Consider the following 21,916-nt stretch of genomic DNA (forward strand, 5'->3'; position numbering starts at 1 on the left):
CCATCTTGGAATTGCCAACCCTACTATTCTTTAAACCCCAAATATTTAGGCAGCAGTGCAAAGCTATGAGCAAGGCCGGCTGCTTCAGACATGTTGCACCTACTGGTTATAGGGGGCTCTACTTAAAGCAAGTGGGTCCTGTCTATAGATATCTGGAACAAGGCTGAAGGCCAGGAAGATAAGGCTCAGGTTCAGCCAACTGTTAAAAAACAGAAATAATCAGTGTCCAGGTCCCCTGAGTAGCCCCTGTCCCTCCACCTCTCCCTGGCAAACTCCCAGCCTTGGTCCTCCAAAGGCGGATGCCTCCAAAACCTTCTCCCCGCAAAGCCCTTGTTGTCACAGGTTTGGAATATCACTCCTGACTGTGGGCTCTTTAGAGAGTTGCCTAGATTTCCACAGGGAAGCTGTAGAATCAAGTGAAATGTTTTCTGTGAAAAACAAAACAAAACCCCACAACAACACAAAAAACAACAACCCACAAAACCAGTCTGTCTGGAAAGTGGAGATGGTTGTGTCTCTTAAAGTGGAGTTGAAAGGGGAAAGAAATACTCTCCTGATCCACAGCTACACCATGCTGCCTGCCTGGGAAGACACATGGGCACTGAGCAGGGAACAGTGAAAAACCTGCTGTCCTCTTCTTGCCCTTTTGTTTTGTTAACCTACAGTTCTGTAGACACACCATGGAATTTCTGAGTGTGGACGTGGGACCCTCACAAGATGGGGAATCAGGGGCCAGGGCTTCACGTGAGGTTTTGTGCAGTCCAGGCCAGTCACTGCTCCTTTAGCCTCCAAGGAAAGAGAGTGAGGTCAGGGCATATGGCAGCAAAAAGATCACGGAATTTTCAAGGAGTTGTTAATGCTCCAGAGGCGTTCATATCTAACTGTGTCCTGGTGCAAATTATGAATTTTAAGCAAGTTACTCTTGCTGATGGAGCAGCCACCATCTCAGCCCAATTGGGCAGGTTTCACCTAACTCACACATTCTGCCAAAAAAGTCAGGTCCATCTAGTAGGTTTAATAAAAAATTAAATGAGGAACCCAAAACTATAGCAACTTCCTATTCAAGGGAAGTGAAGATATGAAGGTACCCCAAGTATCCTTAGTGGCTATCCTGATAGTGACATTTACAATTTTTTCCTCCTCTATGTAGTGACATTTAAAAATGTATACTAGACAATCCTGGCAAGAGTATAAAATAGCTGGGAGGGAAAAAGCAAAGTAGAAAGATCTTTTGCATCAATAAAGTACAAATTGAGAGGAATGGGTTGCAAATATTCTATCAGGCACAATAGTTTCCTAGATGAATGTGCTGCTCTCAAAAACAAAGATGACCCTGGCCTGGATGGCTTGTTTTTGACATGGTCAGGGTAAGCTAGTTAAATCCACACAGACAGAGTCTTTGAGAAAGTCTAAGATAATACTAGTATATAACAGTTCACTGACAAAAAGGCTGGGGATTGGTCCTAAAGTAATTCTTGGATATTAATTTTCCTCCCCATAATGTACTGATTCTGGCATTTCTGAACTGTGTGATCCTGGGCAAGTTACTTAACCTCTCTCAGCCTCTATTATCTCACCTGTAAAACAAGGATTTTACTGCCTGGCCAGGTGGCTCAGTTGATAGAGTGTCGTCTTGTACACCAAAAAGGTTGTGGGCTCAATTCCTGGTCAGGGCACATACCGAAGTTATGGGTTTGATCCCTGGTTAGGGCACAAATGGGAGGCAACCAATCGATGTTTCTCTTGCACATCAATGTCTCTCGCTTTCTCTCTCTATATGAATATATATATAATATATATACATATATATATGTAATCAGTGGAAAACATCCTCCAGTGAGGATTAAAGAAAAAAAAAGGATATTACCTACTGTATACAGTTATTGCATGAATTAACTGAAATAATACATGGAAAGCAGAAGGCACCCAGTAAATACTGCCTAACATAAGCCATTGTGATTTTACGACTAGGAGCCTAGTGAATTCCTTGGAGAGGCTACTTAACTGACTGCTGACTTGGCTGCTATCTTGTCTGAGTGAGTGTTAAGTATGGCTCTTCCAAGGAATGGCTCCAATTCTTTTTCTTCCTATATTAATAGTTGGGTTGTGAGTGCTTAATTTCCATTGCAGATCACTGCATTAAAGTCTCGATCAGAGTTTCTCTTCTTATTCTTCAACCCTTAATTAATCTACCTTGCTATACAATTGTTTGTACAACTCCAAACATCATCTCAAAATACACCACATACAATTGCACAGGAAGACTGAAATTATTCACTGTCCTTGGATGACCACGCCATCTGTGTGCTGATATCATCTTTGAGTGTCCTAGTCACATCTCTGAAAAGTATGAACTCCTGAATTGTAAACATCTAGAAATAAATGACGAACTTTAAGTATTACTCAGCCACCAGATGCATGGTCATGCTTTTGATAATGACCACATTCTGTCAAATTTAATAGACATGTGGATGCTACATGCCTGACACTGGGCTAGAAAGTGGGGATACAAAGGTGACTTTGTCCTCAAGGACCTTACTTGTCCTGCCTCTTATTTCAGACCATTAGGAGAGAGAGACACACACAAAAAGTAAAACCTTCCTCTGATACTGACTTAAATAGAAATATGCTTGAAGTACTATATGGAAAGTGGTTAATTTTGCCTACGAATTGGGGGAAGAGTCTGTTAAAGAGAAGTGTCACTTGAATACTGAAAGGTGAATTGGAGTTTCTCAAGTGAGGAAAAGGACAGTATGTTCTTAGAAGGAGTAGCAGGTGTAAGGGAAGACCAGAGGCAAAAAGTGTACGGCTACTCAGGAATCAAGAATTGTCCAGTGGGGCTGAACACTTGGTGTCTGGAGGGAATTGAGATTCAAGTCTACAAAAATAGGCAAGGAAAGACCCAGGCAGTAAAAAACCTCCTGTGTCATACTGAGAGTGCTGGACTTTCTTCCACAGACCATGTGAAGTCTTCAGAGGCTTTTTAGCAGTGGGTGACCTGGGGCTTTTCAATGGGGAGAGCCTGGTGTCTGGGAGAGGAACTGGGCAGCTACTACAACAGCCCATGTTATGAGACAGGCCCAGATGAAAGCAGAGGGGTGAGAGGAGGAACCCAAACTGATGGATATGTCCAAGCTGGAATCCACAGATGAGACAAAACTGAAAGCAGGGGAGAGAGATGCTGTATGGATGGATTTGAGGTACCTAACCTGGGGAACTAATTGAATGGTGACCTCTTTACAAGGTAAGAATACCACTTATAATCTAAGAAAACCACTGAAGATTTCTGTATTACTAGGCACGGAAGTTTATCTCTGTTTCGTAAACTCCTTATTTACTGAGTGCCTTCTGGAAGACCTGGTAGGCACTCAGTTGGTATTTAATACTTCCGACATTCCTATAGTATTATTATTTTTAATCCTCACCTGAGGGCATATTTCTATTGATTTTTAGAGAGAGGAAGGGAGAATGAGAGAGAGAAACATCAATCGGTTGCCTCTCGTACACACTCCGACTGGGGATTGAACCTGCAACCTGTTTTAGTGTATAAGACAACACACCAACTGAGTCACTTGGCCAGGGCTTCTATAGTATTATTAACCTCACTTTACAGAAATAGGTTCAGAATGGTTAAATGATTTGCCAAAAATCACAGCTTGCAAGTAGCAGGAGCAGAAATCCAAACTCTGGTTTGACTCAAAATCCATTCTCTTCACCTCACCTTGTTCTGTCTCCCTCAATCTCACCTACAGCCACAAAAGTTGTGATGACTTTTACCCAATTCTAAATAAAAGAACTGAATTCTTTTTTCCTTTCTGTTCCTACCATTTGCTCTAATTTTTTACTCAGACTATATTTACATGTCTTCATTGTCCTCATACCCCCACATTAAACATGATCAGTATGTTTCTCAGGCCCAGAAGTTGGCTTGAGCATTTTCCCACCGGAACTTCTGGGCATGTGAGACTTTGGAGGGTAGTGAGAGCAGTGGAAGGTACCAGTGAATCTACACTGCCTTTACTCCAAGGGCTTTTTGTTCTGGCAAAATTATTATTACCCCAAAACTGACATTGATCTACTCTTTAAAAATCTTAGAAAATAACAACTGTGGACTACTAGGATCAGAACTGCGTAATCCAAGGTTAGTTCTCCATTTTGTAACTGTGGATTCAGTATTTGCAAATTTGCCTGTTGACTAAAATGTATCTGTAACAGTCAAATCAATATTCGTGGACCTTCTAGTCATTTACAGATCACTGAAAAGTTTGAGCAGCCTGCTGCACACATTCCCAGCTGAGGCAGAACAAGGTAATGCTCTGCCTTATTTCAGCTCTTATACTACAAACAAGCATCCTTTTCATGGTCAATTCTGTGCCACACTTTTTGCATTTCTGTGCTTAGTGTTGGTGATTTTGCTGTTTAAAATGTACTCCAAATGTACAACTGAGTGCCGTCTAGTGTTCCAAAGTAAAAGAAGGCTGTGATGTGCCTTATGGAGAACATGTGTGTCAGATCAGTTTCATTCAGCCATGAGTTATAGTGCTGTTGGCTGTGAGTTCAATGCTAATCAACCAACACTATATATTAAATAAGGTCTCTTTAAACAAAAACATACATAAACCAAGGTCACGTATTGATCGGTTTGTGACAATGCTGTGACCAGAGGCTCACAGAAACCTAGCGCTGTATTTCCCCTAGGAGCAATGGTTCAGAATTCAGTGTTCACAGCGACTTTATAGAGCAGAACTACTGTGAATGAGGGTGGAAGATGGTAATAAACTAGATCTGGAGTCAAGAGGCCTAGATTACATTCCTAGGTCTGCCACAGATACCACCTGTCAAGATTTCAACCTCTTTGTAAAATGCAAATATTGGAGTTACGAGGATAAACTGAGATGATCATAAGCATACTTTTTAAAAAATAGAAAGCTCTTTAATAATATAACATCAAGAAGTATATCTTCCCTATAATGTGTCATAATTATTTTACTTAGGAAATTATTTTTAAATTACTATATCTTACGGTTCTAAGACCTATATTTTTCACATTTTAGAATCTCTGAACTTGGTGTTCATAGATAATTATAAGGTACAATTACGATTTGCAGTGTTTTTGTTCTTAGTGGAACATAAAGAACTGGTGTGTCTTACATTTACTGACGGCTTATTTTTTTAAATTTAGATAAAATAATGATATTTTATATCCACTCTCCCTCTTATGACTTTTCTTCACCTAGTGCTGATGGTAAGCTTTCTGAATAAATGTGAGCACACTAACCTGACTCCCTCTCCACGGAAGTTTCCCCACCGTTTTCCTTCCTGTAATAACCTCACAGCTCTTTGTATTCCTGATCCAAACATCTTTTCCTTTTGTGGCTTTTCTTCTTTTAACCTATTTTCATTTTCTTTTAAAAAATTTAAACTTTTAAACAGAGTGTCTAATTTCTAGTGTGATCATCGAATTCAAAAGAAAATGTGCTAATGTATCTTTGGGATAAAATATTTAATTCCCTACACCTGCAAGTTAACTTTGGAAAGTAAGTTAACAAGTACTGTCTAGAAACCCCTTGCTTGCAGAGAGTTGATAATTAATAAGACTTTGAATATTTCACAAATAATACAGTAACACAGACCCACTCAAGTGGTGCTGGAAAGAACACCTCTGCCCAGCCTTTCTTTAAGATTTACCACCTTTCTTTCCCTCTTTTATTGATGCCCAAGTGAAATCTTTTTTTCCTATAAACTAATAGGCTCATTTCTTTTGAACTTTCACTTCAAGAACTGTTCTCAGGTACAAATGCTTTCTTTCAGGGGGGAAAAAATGAAACAGGAATCTCAGCATGCTTAACAGCATGACTGTGGAGAGGCAGAGAAGTGACTAAGGAACAGTGTCTTGGCTCTGATCTACCATAGGTGCCCCCATCTCCTTGTTAACCTATTTCCTCTGCTAACTGCTGGGTGCTACCATCTCCTTTATAATCACCCATCCTGCTTGGCTGTAAAATGAGTGATTCCACAATAAAGGATAGGTTCCACCAGAAGAAAGCTCCAGGTCCTTCCATGGAAATGTACTGGCCTTCAGGACAAGAAGCCTGCTGGGGTCATTGGGAAGCAGTGACACTGCTTAGGGAAAATCGAGCCCACTTTACACTGGAGAGTTACTGCTTGCAAAATACTCTTGTTACATGCAAAACCAGAGTACTACTTGCTGCACTTTTCTCCAAATGGGTATCTAAAAATAACAGATCCCCCCCCTCCTTAAAAGATAGCTAATAAAGTGAAAAGTGGATTCTTGGGTGATCACCCAGAGACTGATTGGTTGTTTAGCCAAAATGGAGGTTGGGAGATGAGGGTAGTGATGTCTCTTTCTGAGTCAAGTTTTCATCTCCAAGTGACACGTTCAACCTGATGCCCAATGCTAAGGTGTCCCTAGGTAGTGAGGACACGTGTTAAGTAATCACACAAAAAATATAATTTCCTGTACTTTATAGCAATTTTTTCTACTCATAACAGATAAACTGATTTTCATCTCTAAAGCTGGGTTTTGGTACAAATCATTAAAGCAATCAGTTCTCCATGTGAAATGTCTATTGGTTCAAGTTCATGATTATCAACAGGGCCAAATGTTTACAGTAATAGTAATTAGCTAATATCAACTTGTGTCCTTCAATGTCTGACCATCAAGAGGGCTAAAGGAATCGCAGCATTTCTGTCTTTCTGGGAAGCAGAGGAGGATAAGGATTAGTGGCACTGAGTTATCCCTAACACAGACATTTCATCTGGTACAGGTCCAGGAAATGAGAGGTAGACTGAAATCCTGTATTTGCTTAGAACTTACCAAAGACAGATGGCTTGCCAAATGTTTAGGATTAGAAATTAGGCAATAATACTCTGGACATTTACGTCACCGGTCCTTGACTTTAAAAGGCCTAGCTCTAGTTCTGAACAGCTGATAGAATATGTGTCCACAGTTGGTTGATCTCCAGGTAATTATTTTCTTCCTCAATGAAAGAGAAGAGTGCAGAGTAAAATGGGAAAATACCATTTTACCCCCTTTGGGGGTAAAATCCATAATTAATCAACCTGAATTTATGGAACTGTGAAAGTTGTAAAATCCCCCAGTATATTAGCTGTACCCATACCTCTCTGACTTGGAGAAGCTAGAAGTGCTCTGGGCTCCACTGTATTTTTTCGGGTTCTACCCAGTCTCTCTCCTGCAGTCAGTGCCCCCATGGTGGAAGACACGGTGACTCTGCATCTAACCCCATGGCTCAAACACAAAAGAGAGAATGGATTTTCTTTACCTCTTGCTTCTCTCCCATAAAACCACTGCACTGAGTCTAATTCCAAAATATTCTGGACCAAACCTTGGTCTATTTGGAAAATTCTTAGAAATGAAAGGATGAAAGGAAAATAAATGTCTGATTTGGCAATTCTTAACACTTATTTTTGTTTTCTATGTGTACTAATAAACAGGTGGGTAACTTTCTTCAATATGTCCTTTCTAGATCAGCTGCCTAATTAGATGGCACAAAGACTCTGAGTGAGGAAAGAAAGTAACTTCTATTTATATTTATGTATCAGGTTTAAAAAATTTAAATTTAGTCCTGTCCAGGTGGCTCAGTTGGAGCCAACAGGTTGTGGGTTTGATTCCTAGTTAGGGCACATACCTAGATTGCAGGACTGAACCCTGTTTGGGGTGCATATGGGAGGCAACCAATCAATGTTTCTCTCTCACACAGATGTTTCTCTCTCTCAAAAAAATCAATAAATCATATCCTTAAGGATTTAAAAAGTTTAAATTTATTATGTTTGTTTTATTTTGAACACAATGTATTAGTATAGAACATATGTAATTAACCAATAAATGTATACATTGGTGGATATATGCTCAAAAATGTTTATCAATGGCTATGTAATTAAAGAGGTTTGAAGACACTGTTCTGGCTAATGATCTTAGTATCTTTAAAAAAAAACAAACTTTTACACATTTCTTTTCTTTTTCTTTTAAAGAGAAGGGAAGGGAGAGAGAATGAGAGAGAAATCTCAATCAGCTGCCTCCCGTACATGCTCTCACTGGGGATCAAACCTGCAACCTAGGTATGTGCCCTGACCGGGAAACAAACCAGCAACCTTTCGGTGTGCGGGACACAGGACAACGCTCCAACCAACTGAACCACAATGGCCAGGGCTTAATATCTTTCATAAGCCACAGGCATGCAGGAATGAATTCAAAGACATAAGCAAAATCAGTACCTTTCCCAAACAGTAAAAAAATGGCTTTGCAACCCAAAGAAGACCTTGCCATAAAGATGACTTTTACTTTTCTGCAAATCTAGTGTCTCTGAGAGGCAGGAAATGCCTCATATTTCGCCAGGGGCACAAATAGTTTGGGATCAGCTTAAGGATTACCAGTCTGTCTTTGATCTATTTCTTTTGGTTTACAGCTGCTTATTAACTTTATGGGGGAGTTTGCATGCTAAAAAGAGACTCTGCCTATTGAAACTTAACAAGAAAGGTGAGAAATTAATGGAATAGAAGAGATCATTTGTTCATTACTACTTGATCTTGCCTCTCAGAAGGTATCATTTCATTTTAATTTTTATCACTGACGAATAAAACACATATATCAATGTCTTTAAAAATACAAAAGCAATTTTAAAGGAACAGGGACATTTTTTTAAGGAAACTCAGGTTCACAGCAGCCAGCCTATTCCGATCTCACTGTACCACATCTAGGGATCACTTTTACATTGACAGAGCCATCTTTTAATGGGACTATGATCTTCAGGCCTATACCCAAGAATTTTGTGGTTTAAATACAGACAGGACAAGGCTAGAGGCTCATCCTGAAATTTGTTTGGCAAAGGCAGGCTAAGGGCACCCTGTGCATACCTGTTTTTCCAACTTTTCTACATCGTTGGCCAAAAACAAAGAAACAAACAAACGCTATACATGCATGCATGCATGCACACACACATGCGCACACACACACACACAGATGAGACCATGGAAAGGAATGAGTTGCAGTTCTCTTATAACATGACGGGGTACCTGGGACGCTCTCTAATTTCCTCCTGAGCTCTTCATTTTCTTGTTGCAATGAAATGACCTCGTGCTCCAGCTCTTGGCATCTAGGACAGTAGCCTTCCTCTTCTTCCTCCTCTTCCTCCTCTGGCAGTGTAGAAGACGACGGGTGACCATGGGATTCAGACGTTGCTGGGGAGGTCCAGCCACCTAGTGTATGCACGGGGGAGGTTGACAGAGGATCCACGTCGGCCAGGTGGCCGTACTCACTGACCGATGAGGTGTTTGGAGTTGGAAAGCTCCCCGAGAGCAGGTAATTTTGTAGGGAGTCAGTGAAAACTCTCAAAAAGGCAGAAGTTTGTTGTTTTCTTTGCATATATTGCATCTCTATGTCTACACTGTCTGAAGTCTGACTGTGGACCCCTTTTCCAATGTGGCACTGGTCCAGTCTTTCAGTGTAACTTGAGCCTTCCTGCTTGACGTAAGAAATCATGGATTGAGAATGGTTGGAGTCCATAAGTTTGCCTCCACAATTTAAGAGGCTCAGAACACGACTGCACTGCTGGGCAAAGGCATCCAAGATCATGCGACTCTCTGAAACATACGAAAAGACACATCAGAGACGAGTAGCCAAAGACAAGGGATGAGTCAAGTCCCCAATTTTCAGTTTAACATTAAAAAATGTTAAAAATATGCATTTCTACCGTTACATATTAAGGTGACAAGGAGAATCCACTTTTAATAGGATACGTAGCTTCCTGCTGTTCTGACTGGTGGGGTGCCTGTCGAGTCGCCCCTAGCCCCTTCCTCTGGGAAATTGCTGGACTGTGCCTTTGGGGACCGAGGAGAGATTTCCCCCTTTGTGGCATTAACTGGCCTGCACAGGTCTGAACTCACACCTATGGCTTCATTAATATCTTTACTCTAATGAATCGAGCAGCCACTGCAGACTCAATTCCTCATTGATGGGAGGGCTTAGAGCAATCATTACTTCTATTTCTGGAGTGCCCTCGTGCCCTTGCTATTAATCAGCAGATACAATCCCTGCCGAGAGTACGTTGCTCCCAGATACAAACTGGAGAAGAAAGATAAGTCTTTTTGAAGAGCTCACTAGGCATCTAAGGTAAAACAAAGAGTGGGCCCATCAGGCAGACGATGAGGAGCCCCAAAGCAAAACTGTGTGTTATCCTCTATCTGTGTCCACTACTCTTTCTTTTAATTTATCTGCCAACTTAGATTTCTCGTCAAGGTCAATGCTTTTCAGCATCACCTGAAAAGCAGTAGTGCCTCTTCCATTAAGTTGCCCAATCTCCTAAAATGGCATGTGCTGAGAATGCCAGTTAGTTCACTTACACAAATTCTAAAGCATATTAACTGTTAATCTGAGAAAGCAAAAAGCAAACAGAAAGCAATCAATTCACTGCAAAAACAAAGAAAAAAACAAAACAAAACCCAAAACTGTGGAAATGTGATTTAATATTGTCAGTCTAAAGATCTTGAAAATTCACTCTAAATATAAATGTCACAAGGTGGATTCCCTTCTTTCCTGACCACCACCCAGAATGGGCTACTTATAAATACAGAGAGATACAGGTTTTAGGGCTTACAAAGTGGTATGAGGAAGCCTCACGCCCCGCCCCCGAAATAATGGCAACAAACAAAATATTCTAGATTTTTGGTGCCAGTAACTATTGTTTATGATAGAAATGAAACTGACTACTTGCTGTCTCTGAAAATGTTGACTAACTATATCTTTTTCCTGAAAACAAATAAAAAACCCCACAACTTTTAAAATGAAAGAATGGTGAGGTCCTCAAGGGCTTCTATGGGAACAAGGAACAAAACAGTTGTGATTAGAAATTGATTTCTCCAGAAATCCTGGATATATGACCAACGAAACCACCCTTCAGAAACCTTCATGCAGCGCTTTATGCTCCATTTTGTGCTTTTTTCTTACTATTCTTTTCTGAAGTAACTAAGGTAATTGGAGGAGCGGGGGTGTGTGTATGTGTCCAAGTCTCCTTTTTCAACAGTTTAATAAGAATATACACATAAAGACCAAAGCACAGTGCCTGGTATATAGGACGCAGCACCCCTCAAATCTCCCAAATCCATAAAATGCTACCGTTCCTAGATCCTCTGAAACAATCAAGTCAGAACAGAGGCTGGCGCTCTTGGTTCAGGAGAGTAGAGATTATACTTTCCATGAGCACAGGGGGTCTGAGTGGGTTTTGAGGGCCTGCATAGTACCTTAAGAAGTATTTACTGAATTCATGCATGCATGGACTCTTGTAAATAAACAGAGGATCTTAGTTCATAGCAGTTTCAGGTTTACTTGGCTGGGAAGAGGTGGGAAGACCACTCTAAGAGGGCTGAGATGCCACAGCATTATTTTCTTCTTGGCCTGGTGCTTCCTCACTTAGTAGTACTGCCCTAGACACAGGCAGGAGGGTCCCTCCAGCCCACCCCACTCCTCATGGTGCGGCACCCAAGATCCAGGAATTCCCTACTCAAAACTGCTCCGAGGACCTATACTGGTCTCCTCCCTGAGCCATCTTTCCAAAGACAGACCATGGTGCCAGAGCTCCAAAGTTTGAAATGTGGCATCCATACGTGGGTGTGTGTGTATGTGTGTGAGGTCCCTTCTACAGGAAGATGAAGTTGGGGGTGGCAAGAGAAGGCCATGGGCTGGCTGAAAGCACCAAAGTCGAATCTGGTCATTATGAAGGTGTCTTTGTCAGGGTAGGTATACAGAACATATTTTAACTGTTCATTAGCTTGAATCAGGTCTTTTAATTATTTTGTATATATGGTATGTGGGCTTGCATTTGTACTCTTGCCCTGAATCCCACAAACACGTAAAAGCCTGTTGTCTTACACCATTATTTTGAGTGCTAATGGAGGAACCAGATGCTGGGCATAGTTTCAGGCGAGAATGGGCTGACGGGCTGGGAACTCGGATGAGGATGCTGCCAAAATAAAGTCCGTTTATTACCTTGGAGAAAAAGGGGTGCGGATGAGGGAAGAATCTCTTACACACCAATCCCTGCCAGGTGAAATGGAGAACTGAGCCCATGATTTAAATAAAAACTTAATGGAGTAAAGAAAGACCTCAAATATTGGGTATCATTTCTTTACAATGACCCAAAACAAACACAAACAAGACAGTAAACAGTTGAACCATGTAAGTGGGGAGGTTTTAAGATGTTGCCCTCTCATTTCCTTACTTCCGGGTTTTTGTTGTTTTATTAGTAAAATCAAAGGATGATATTGATTGGGAATTTTCAATTCTAGCACACTAGCAGTTTTCATTCATTCTAATCCTATAATCCCATTCTAGACCTGAAGTTGTATTTACTGTTTGCATTTTAATCAGCATAGTCCCAATTGATTTACAGCCTATACACCGTTAACATAACCTTGATGAAAGGAACAAAATATGAAAGGGAAGGCTAAAACAGAATTGTCTAGAAAGAATTGCTCAATATATTTGTTCACTACCCTAAATAACACTCAGTAGTTTTAATCATATTGATAAATCACATTAGGATATAGATTTAAGGGAAAAGAATCTGACTTCGGGACAAGTATGATTTGTTTTCTTAATTGAAGGGTGAACTCGTAATATGCTAAGAAAGAAATCATTGTGTAATACCCTACATTATGAAGATAATGTATTAAAGTGCACTCAGAATATCAGAGAATCATAAATAAATTCTTGCCTGTAGTTTTTTTTAAAATGCTTCATTCTCGGACTTGACATATGCAAAAACAGCAACTATAAGCCTTAAAATGGAATTTCTTCTTTTCAGTATCTTAAAATATTTGAATAGTATTTTAACATCAATACACCGAAGAATGTGATGAAAAATATTACTATTACACTTGGTAGAAAACAGTAAATCTTTCCACTTACTACATATTGTAAACAGCAATACTTCAGCTTTTCCAGACAGAATATAATTAGAAATGCAAGTATTGTGCAATGCCCATTATCACTAAGAAATGAAAAGTTCTGTTTTCATATGAACAGCTGAATGGTCACTGATCCATGATTCTTAAGAACATGTATTTTGAATTTTTTAAACTGCTCCCCCTCCCCCCCCGCCAGCCACAGAATGCTCTACTCAGATGATGGCAGAGAGAAATACCAAGTCAACAGTTTACAAAGGGGCTTTAAAACTACTTATTTTATTCCTAACGTCTCTAAAACACACAAAATGTCACAGTCATGAAACACTCTAAAATGACCACTTCTAACTTATTTTGCTTTATTGTGTGGTCTGTTGGGAGTTAATATTATGCTGCAATTTGGACCTAGTCAGATTCCAGAATCTGAACCCATGATTATTTTTTTAATTAAAAAAATTCATTTCTAGAAATTTTTCTGAATTTAAGTGGCTTAATCCATCTTAAATATGATAAGTGAACAAGGAGAGGAATGGGAACTCAGCAATCAAACATGCGCTCCCTACTTTAATGTCCTTCTTTGTAAGCAAAGCCTTGGATGGAATTTGCCCATCACAGCAAATCCCCAAGAGTATTCCGTTTCTATGAAGGAGATCACAGTAGTCGAGATTAGTGGTAACCTTTTGATTTTAGCCCAGCGAAGGGTGAAATATATTAATATTTAAAATGCAGAAGCAGAAAAAAAATTTTGTGACCTACGATCATGTATTCATACAGTATGTCTACCTGAAGGATTTCCAGCTAGTTTAAAATAGGTAATTTCCTTAAAACACTAATATAACTTCTCTTTAAGTAAGGACTTCATGGCATAGAAAATATAAGTTAGAAAATGAAAGCCTCTTTGGAAGCATCACCCTTGTCTTAAATCAATGAACTATGTCTTTTTAAAAAAATGCCATCCCATTTTTTTCCATAATGGCAAACATCAACACAGCAAAACAGGATGCAATTTTTCTAAATAAATAAATCAATGATGTGTCAAAAATTAACAGATGAGTTAATATACTTGGTGCTATCAAAACCAGATGGTGCTTCCTAATACTCATCCTGCTCAGTCAATCCCTGAATATTTTCTGGACCATCGGTATATAAAATAGGATGCTGCTATTTGTGATGGCAAACAAAAGCAATCATGCCTGCCAAGCACATACTATAACAGGCAGCATTTCAGCTCTGCTAGACAGAAAGTAATTAGAATGCTTTTAATGTCCAAAAGAATGATGCTGATAGGCTGCCACAGATGTGTAGATTTATGAATATTTATATGGTGGTTTATAGCTGACACTTTTATCAGTTGAAGAAGATAAAATATCTGCCTGACTCAAAAGCTTGACAGTCAGGTTAATAAAATCTCATTAAAGAGAATGACCTATGCAATTATATAGGATTTATTGTAATTCATTTTTGATTGTACTCTGCTTAAAGATGCAATTTCCCATTTCCTGATGCCAAATTTAGGCTGCATATCAAGATCTACGTGGGTTTTAACTCTAAGCCTCCCACAGAGGAAAAATATGCTTTTAAAACCATGGTATATTACCCCTTTTAAGGAAAATTATACTCTTCATGAGGTTTTATAAGAATGTTGAAAAAAATCTATTTTTAATCACATATTTCTCCTCTCATTGGTTTATGGCCCTTAATGGCAAACAAGATTCACTTCAACCCTTTCATCTTTTCACTGCATTTACTCTAGGCACTCTTATCCCTCTTCTTTTATCCTTGACTCATTTAATCACACCGATGGTCTGATTTATTGTCAGTTTACCAGGTGGTTTGAGATATTGCTGTAACACTTTTATGTGAGGGGGCAACAAGCAAATGACCACCCCCACCCAGTATACTTAAATGGCCATCCCTCTGAGCACACATGCTCATTGGTTCAAAGTGGAACCATTAGTTCCTCAAAGAGCCAATCAATTCTTCAGGTGAGTGTCCCTCTGATGGCCACTCACATCACTGTGCCTGTTAAGAGGTGGCTTTGTCCATCAGTGATTAATAGGACCACAATTCATGACGGCTAGTACAAGGCTATTCATTTTGCCCCAAACCATTTTCCTCGTTACATGGGAGACACCTAGCATTTAATTCCCATCTTTCCAACAAGCACGTGGCATCCCACCCTTTGGCATTATCAAGCTTACCTCTCTATGACCTCTATTAAAAAAAAACAAAAGAAAAAAAAAGACTTGACAATAAAAGAAAATAAGAAATATAGGTTATTTGAGGGCTATCAACAATTGCCTTTTCACTTCTTTAGATTCACTGATGTGATTTCCACGTGGGGACAGAGACAAAGTAGACTAAAGAGGACATTAGAAGAAACACTAAAAGTGAGCACTGAGAACACAGTGAGAAATAAAAAAGAAAGAAAACTACTTATGAATGGAAAGCAGCAGGAAAAGTGCCAGAGTAGGAAAGACTATGGACAGGATAGCAAGTGACTAGTACAGAAAAAGGGAGAAAAAAGCAAGGTTAAACCTACGGGTAAAAGTGGCAATGAGAGGGGGCAGACTTTAGTGTATAAAAGGAAGTAAAGGGCTGAAAGTCAGAAAATACTGAAAGGAGAAAGCAAGATGAGAATAAATACTAAACCGGACAGAGAAAGGACAGGGGAAAAACCCCAAATGAACACAGTGAAACTGAGGTTATGCAAAAGAGTTAAGCAAAATATAGAAAATAGTAAAAGGACCCAAACTTCTGAAAAATAAAAATAAAAATAGTGATATAAAACTGAGTTGGGAAATAAAAATGGGCATGAACAAGTCAAGTTCGCTAAGAAAGAACACAAACCTCTTAAGGGTAAAACAAGAAAAATGAGGAGGAAAATAAAAGTGGGCTAGTGACCCGAGAATGAACATAAAACACAACAGAATATTGGGCCAAGAGCAACTGGAACCAGCACCCCCCGCAGTGAGCATTAAGGACACCCACATAAGAACCCCACTCAAAACAGTCAAACATCTCCGAATCAGCGAGGTGCGCAACAGAACAAGTTTCCACTATCACCTGTAACTGGATTTTCTTCCTGCAAACCAATCCTTCGTGTGTCAAAACACTGACAAACAGAGCATTAGCATGGGCACCTAGAACTCATTTAGAGACAACGCTCACATTTTCATTAGAAATAAAGCCCTGGACTCACGGATATGCAGAATTTGGGGTGGGGGGCTCCGAAGTGTCATAAAAGGCCTAAGCAGGAACTTTCAGCGGTTGGGCGGGGAAACGTGGCTGCGCGGCCCGGTCCTCGCGAGCAGCGCGCCCTTGGACGCAGGCCCCGGGCTCCGGCCCCGCCACCAGCGCGTCCCGCCCCCGCGGCCGGGCGGGAGGGCCGGACCTCTCCCAGGGGCCGCCCGCAGGCTCCCGGTAAAGGAGAGGACGCCCCTGCCCAGGGGTGGGCGAGCCCCTGGAGGCATTTCCGAAGGCCCGGCCCAGATGCGCCGGGGCGGGAGACCCCGTGGGCAGCATCCCCCGGGCGGGAAAGCGGCGGGCTGCGGGCAGCGGGACCAGAGCGCCGGGCTCTCGCGGCGGGGCGGGGCGGGGCGGGAGGAGGATGTCTCCTTCCCCGGAGCGGGCCGCGGGGGCAGCGCCAGTTCCAACTCGTGGCGGGGGCAGGGGAGCCCGGAGTCTTTCACGCAGGGGCTGGGACTCCGGGGTGGGTGGGGAACGACAGAAGCAGAGACGACGCGCGCACGAGAGCCCGCGGAGTAGCTCGCGACGCCGAGTGCACCCGAACGGGGCAGAGAAAGGACCAGAAGTCCGAGGAGGAGAGAAGGAAAGACAAACGGGAAGACGGAGGTAAAGGAAACAAGCGCAAGGAAAAAAAGTGGGGCACGAAGGCTGTTAGGGGAGGGCGTCCCCGCGAGCTGCCGGAGCAGCTCAAGCTTCTCCCGGAGCCGCCGCGACTGTCACCCCAGGGTGCCCGGTCCCGGCTCGCGGCTTCGCCACCGCGGCAGCCTCCCGCGTCCCCGCCCCATCCCGCTGACTGGCCGCCGAAACACTTCCTGGGCGCCCAGCCGGGTCCAAGTGGCAGAGCCACCTGTTAAAAGGCGCGCGCGCCGTCGGGAGCCCGGAATGAGGCGGCGGCAGCGCCGCGGAAGCCTCCAGAACTTGCTGCCCGCGTGGGAAGGCCTCCGGGCTGCGCTCGGACGCCCCGACTCCCAGCCGGGGGTTCGCCCCCCACCCCGCCCGCCCGTCCGGCCCACTGCGCGGGAGGGTGTCCGCGGCCCCTCGCTCCCCCTTCCCCGATCCCCACCCCTCCCCCCGGCCTGGGCGGGCAGGAAAGTTGCGCGGAAGAGTTGGTACCTGCGCTCAGCTCCAGGCTGGCACCGTCACTGCCGGCGCTGCTGCTGCCCGCGGCGGCCGCTGGGCCCGAGCCGTACCGGACGACGGCGGCGAAAGACGAAGATGAGGATGCGGCGGGGGCGGCGGGCGGGGGCGCGGGAGTCCTCAAGTGGCCCTGGGAGGCGGCGGAAGGCGATGATGATGAGGGGGCGGCGGCGGCCGCCCGGCCGGGCCCCGGGGGGTAGGCGCCCTGCGCCTGGAACTGCTGCTGAGGCGGCGGCTCGCTGCTGCTGATGGAGACGGCGGCGTGCGTCGCGAAGGGCGGCGGGGGCGGCCGGACGTGCGGCAGCTCCACCAGGGTGGGTCTCTCGTAGCGCTTGGCCAGCGCCGGTCTCTTGCCAGGGAACGTCTTGAGGACGCTGTAGGGGCTGCGCTGCTTGTAGATTTTGGGGACGCTGGGCCCCTCCTCCGCCGGCTGCATTTCTTCCTCCATGCTGCGCCTCGGGGCCGGTCCCCGGTCGCACGCCCCCTCGCCAGCCGGCGCCGGGCTCCGAGGGTGCCTCCGCCGCCCGCCCGCCGCTCCTCCCCGAGCGCGCGCGTGTGGGAGAGTGTGTGTCTGTGCCGTGGCCGCCGCCGCCGTCACTGCCGCCTGTCGCTAAGCCTGGCATCGCTGAGCCCCCGCGCGGGGGGCTGCCGCCCGAGAGCTGATTGACAGGCCGCCTCGCCAATGCCTGGAGGGAGAAAGGAAGTAAAGAGCAAGTGTTTAGGGTAATATCTGCTAATGATAATGGGGGCGGGGGCGGGGCCTGGCGCCGCCACCGCCCGCGGGGTGGACCAGCGGAGTGTGAGCCTTCGACGGGGTGGGGGAAGGGGACGGCGGGGACTCGGAGGGCGACCTGGTAACCCGGCGAGGTTCCAGCCGAGGTGAGACTTCGGAGCCCCAGATGTGGAGTCGCGGTTTCTGCTGCGGGCGGCGTCCAGCTTTGGAAACGACCTCCTGACGCCCCCCGGCGCTACCCCAAACTCTGGGCGGGCGTTGCACGGCGTGGCCGGGGGTAGTTTCGTACCGACGGGGCGGGGTGGCTGGAGTGCGTGCGTGCGTGCCTTGGAAGGTACTACAGCCAGTCCTTCCCGGGACTGGGGATTGCTCCGCCAACCTTAAGAAAAGAGCATGGTGAAGGTCTTGGTCCAGGTCGCTGTGCGTTGTTTGCACGCCCAGGGTTCTGCCCACGCCCAGTAAGGGGCCTTGGAGTTCGTGCTGATCATGAGTTCACATTATTTCGTTAGTTTCCTGTAGGGGCCCTGAGAGTGCATTTTTCCCATTCTACAGATGAGAAAACCAAGGCTTCTCGAGAAAAAAGCCCAAAGCCGCACAAGTGCATCTAGATCATCTGAATTCAGAGCCTCCCTTCTTTTCATAGTAGATAGACTCTCTGTGCAATTGAGGGTAAAATATGACCTGATACCTCTCTTTGGGATGGTGATTAGGTTTCAAAAATGTTATTTGATATACAGGGTGTCCCCCCAAAATGTATATGCACTTTAACAGCTGATAGCTCAATTTTGAAAATGAAATGTATTTTAACACTGCCTTTATAATTATTCAAAGTGTATGGCCCTAGTGGGTAGTTTGACTCAGTGGTGAGAACATCTGCCTTGTGGATTCAGGTCAAGGGCACTACCTCCTTGCAGGCTTGATCCCTGGCTAACCTCCAGGACCGTGCAGGAGGCAACCGATCAATGTAATGTCTCTCACATCGGTGTTTCTCGCTCTCCCTTACACTCTCTCTGAAAAGCAATGGAAAAAATATCCTCTGGTGAGGATTTAAAAAATAATAAAATTAAATAAATAAAATAATATATCCAGCTGGATTTCAAAGATAAATTCACTTTGTCCAAAAAATAAACTTCTAAAAACAAAAACAAGAAGTATACATATATATGTATATATACATTTTTTGGAGACACCCTATATATGTATATGTGCTTATATAGGGCCATCCTGGCCCCAGAGCTTTCACTCTGCATTGCCCAGCCAGTTTCTGTCTGTATCTGAGGCCATCAGGCCCCGGTTTCTGGAGGACACACAGTTTCAGTAGTTGTTTGAATGAGAGAAGAGCTCTGTGCTTTCAAGAAGGATCCCATGGGGCTAGAGATGTCTCTCAGCCACTTTTTAGAGCAAATCACCCCTTCCCTAGGCCAACTCCAATACCAGTATACCCCCTTCCAGGTTTGTTTTTCCAGCCTTCAATCTTCATTCTCCAGGTTTGAATTCTGGGTACATCTCCTTGATGTATGACCCTCATCTTTCTACTCTGAAGTTACATTCATTTTCATAGCTTTCCTTTTAGTCTTGGGAAAGTGATATATTTTCTTTTTCTGGGGGTTCAGGTCTTTGGCCCCTCATTTCCCATAGCCCCTCCCTTCCTTTGGAAGTCTTCTCTCTCTTTCCTGGTTTGGCTTCTGTGTTTCTCCACCCTAGATAGTCTCCCTCTCTCCTGCAACCTCAGATCCTGCTGTGGTTCCTACCCAACCTCCATTTATTAGAGATGAAATAAATAATGCCATAAATAAAAGTATTTGGGAGTCCAGGAACTGTCAGGGCTGATTAGGGCATAGAGGACATTTTCTTTCTCATTATGCAAAAGCATTTCATGGGGAAATAAAAGAGGTTTCATTGTAACTCATGCATGTCATATTTCAAGGAATTCAAGATATTAATCATATTTAACATTATTTGCAACGTTTCTCCCAGCCTTCTGAAATCTGCTAAATGAGGACACGTGGATCACTGGGAAAAAGGGAGACAAGCATGAGAGGGACAGTTAAAAAATAATGAAATGCTGGTGAAAGACAGGGAGAGAGAATGAGATGCCAGGAAGATGTTTCTTAGGCACATAAGTGAGAAATGGGGGAGCTGCTTCTGAGATGTGAGACAGCTGAAATTGAATGATATACTGGAGGAAATAAATGATAACAAACCTCCCCACACTTTTCTTTCTATAAAGCCGTTCTGAATTTTGCATTGAAATATTTCCCTCCCACTTTACTCCCAGATAATTTGCCAGTAAGTCCAGGCTTTTGAAAAGAAATGGGGGTAGTGGCAGTGTGTGTGTCTGTGTGTGTGTGTGTGTGTGTGTGTCTGTGTGTGTGTGTGGGTGGGGGGGTAGAGTTTTACTGAAGAAGTAATTTCCTACACTCAGAGCTTTCTCTTTTGCTTATGATTTTTAATTTGTATCATCCTCATCACTTAAATCACCATAGGAGACTGGGAATAGTACTTCTGTTGTTATATTTTACCAACTGAAAGACCTTGACATCCTGTATGTCAAAAAGTGGTTGTTTCAATAAAGCTAAATGCTAAAATTAGTGGTTTAGCTTCTAAAAAAAAAAAAAAAAAGTGGGGGTGGGGTGGAGGGCTCCTAGAGAGAAATATTATATATTTAAAAATGATCAGCTTTTCAGATCCTTATGTTAGCAGTCACCTGTGTCTGGGGCCATAGAAAAATGAAGTGCTTAATAATCACTCTTTAGAAAATAAAATGAGCATTTATTCCAAGCATGAAGTTGAACTCAGTTTAAAAATTTAAATGACCCACTAATTCCTGCCTGGGATTGTATTTAGCCAAGTATTGTACATTGAAGTGTTTGTAAAATCACTGGTAGCACTTTGTAAGCTTCTTTCTGTAAGTTATAGTCTAAGTCAGCAGTTTTCAACCTTTTTCATCTCATGGCACACATAAAGTAATTACTAAAATTCTGTGGCACACCAAAAAGTATATGTTTTTGACAATCTGACAAAAGATATAGGTGTAATTTTGATTCATTCACACTGGACAGCTATTGTTGGCTGTTGTCTTTTTTTTTTTTTTTTGACAGTGTAAGGGAAAAGAGGTCAGTGCCCCTGACCAAATAGTCAGGAATTGCATGTTTTAAAAATTCTTGGGTCACACTGGTTGAAAATCCCTTGTCTAAATTATCAGATGGTGACTGTTGATATCTTCTCTTTAGGGTCTCATAGGGGCTGGTAGGATGGTAATTACGCTCAGGCTCTAAATCTTTGTAGATATTTACTCTTTACCTCAGAAAAATAGATAGTGAACTTTTAAAAGTGAAGCGGCTATTTATGGACAGGATGATTTTTTGATTGGCAGCATGTCAATTTCTTGAGCCATCCAGAATATAGCTTTTAAATAATGTCAGCCATGGGAAATGCTTTTTATTGCACCAATTTCAATGATATTTAATGAGCTTCTGATTGACTGTTTGATCTCCCAATGTTTTGTGCTACTTTTAATTCATTTTGTATAATAGGGGGAAAAAAGTAATTGGAATAAAATTTTGTGACAAGATAATGACCTTCCACTTTGAAATTAAATGTCTGATTAGCTTCAACATTTTAATGCTGAGATGATATTGCAGCAGGAACAGGGGCATGCATACTATCATTTGGTGGAAAATAACTGAGGAATACTGCTTTACGTCTCCCATTGCATTGGGGTGGTGGTCATAGAATCGTAGACTGATAGTGCTAGAAGAACCCTTAACAATCTTTTCTTCTTGTGACTGAGCTTATGCCTACAGCTTGTCTATGACCCTGTCAGATGCTTAGAAACGTCCAGTGATGGGGACCTTG

General features: G+C 43.0%; 1 protein-coding gene across 1 annotated transcript in view; it reads right to left on the bottom strand.

Moving 5' to 3' along the window:
• BEND4 (BEN domain containing 4) overlaps window positions 1–17,773 on the bottom strand; it is a gene marked incomplete at its 5' end in the record, with an annotated part of 31,347 nt that extends 13,574 nt beyond the window's left edge. Inside the window, 2 exons of the mRNA XM_081141131.1 lie at window positions 9,055–9,621; window positions 17,302–17,773. Of these exons, the coding sequence (XP_080997257.1) occupies window positions 9,055–9,621; window positions 17,302–17,773 (1,039 nt within the window). The remainder of the gene's footprint in view (window positions 1–9,054; window positions 9,622–17,301) is intronic.
• Between the last annotated feature and the right edge of the window lie 4,143 nt (window positions 17,774–21,916).

Source organism: Miniopterus schreibersii (genome assembly GCF_964146895.1).
Source record: "Miniopterus schreibersii genome assembly, chromosome: 1".
Taxonomy (NCBI): Eukaryota; Metazoa; Chordata; class Mammalia; order Chiroptera; family Miniopteridae; genus Miniopterus; species Miniopterus schreibersii.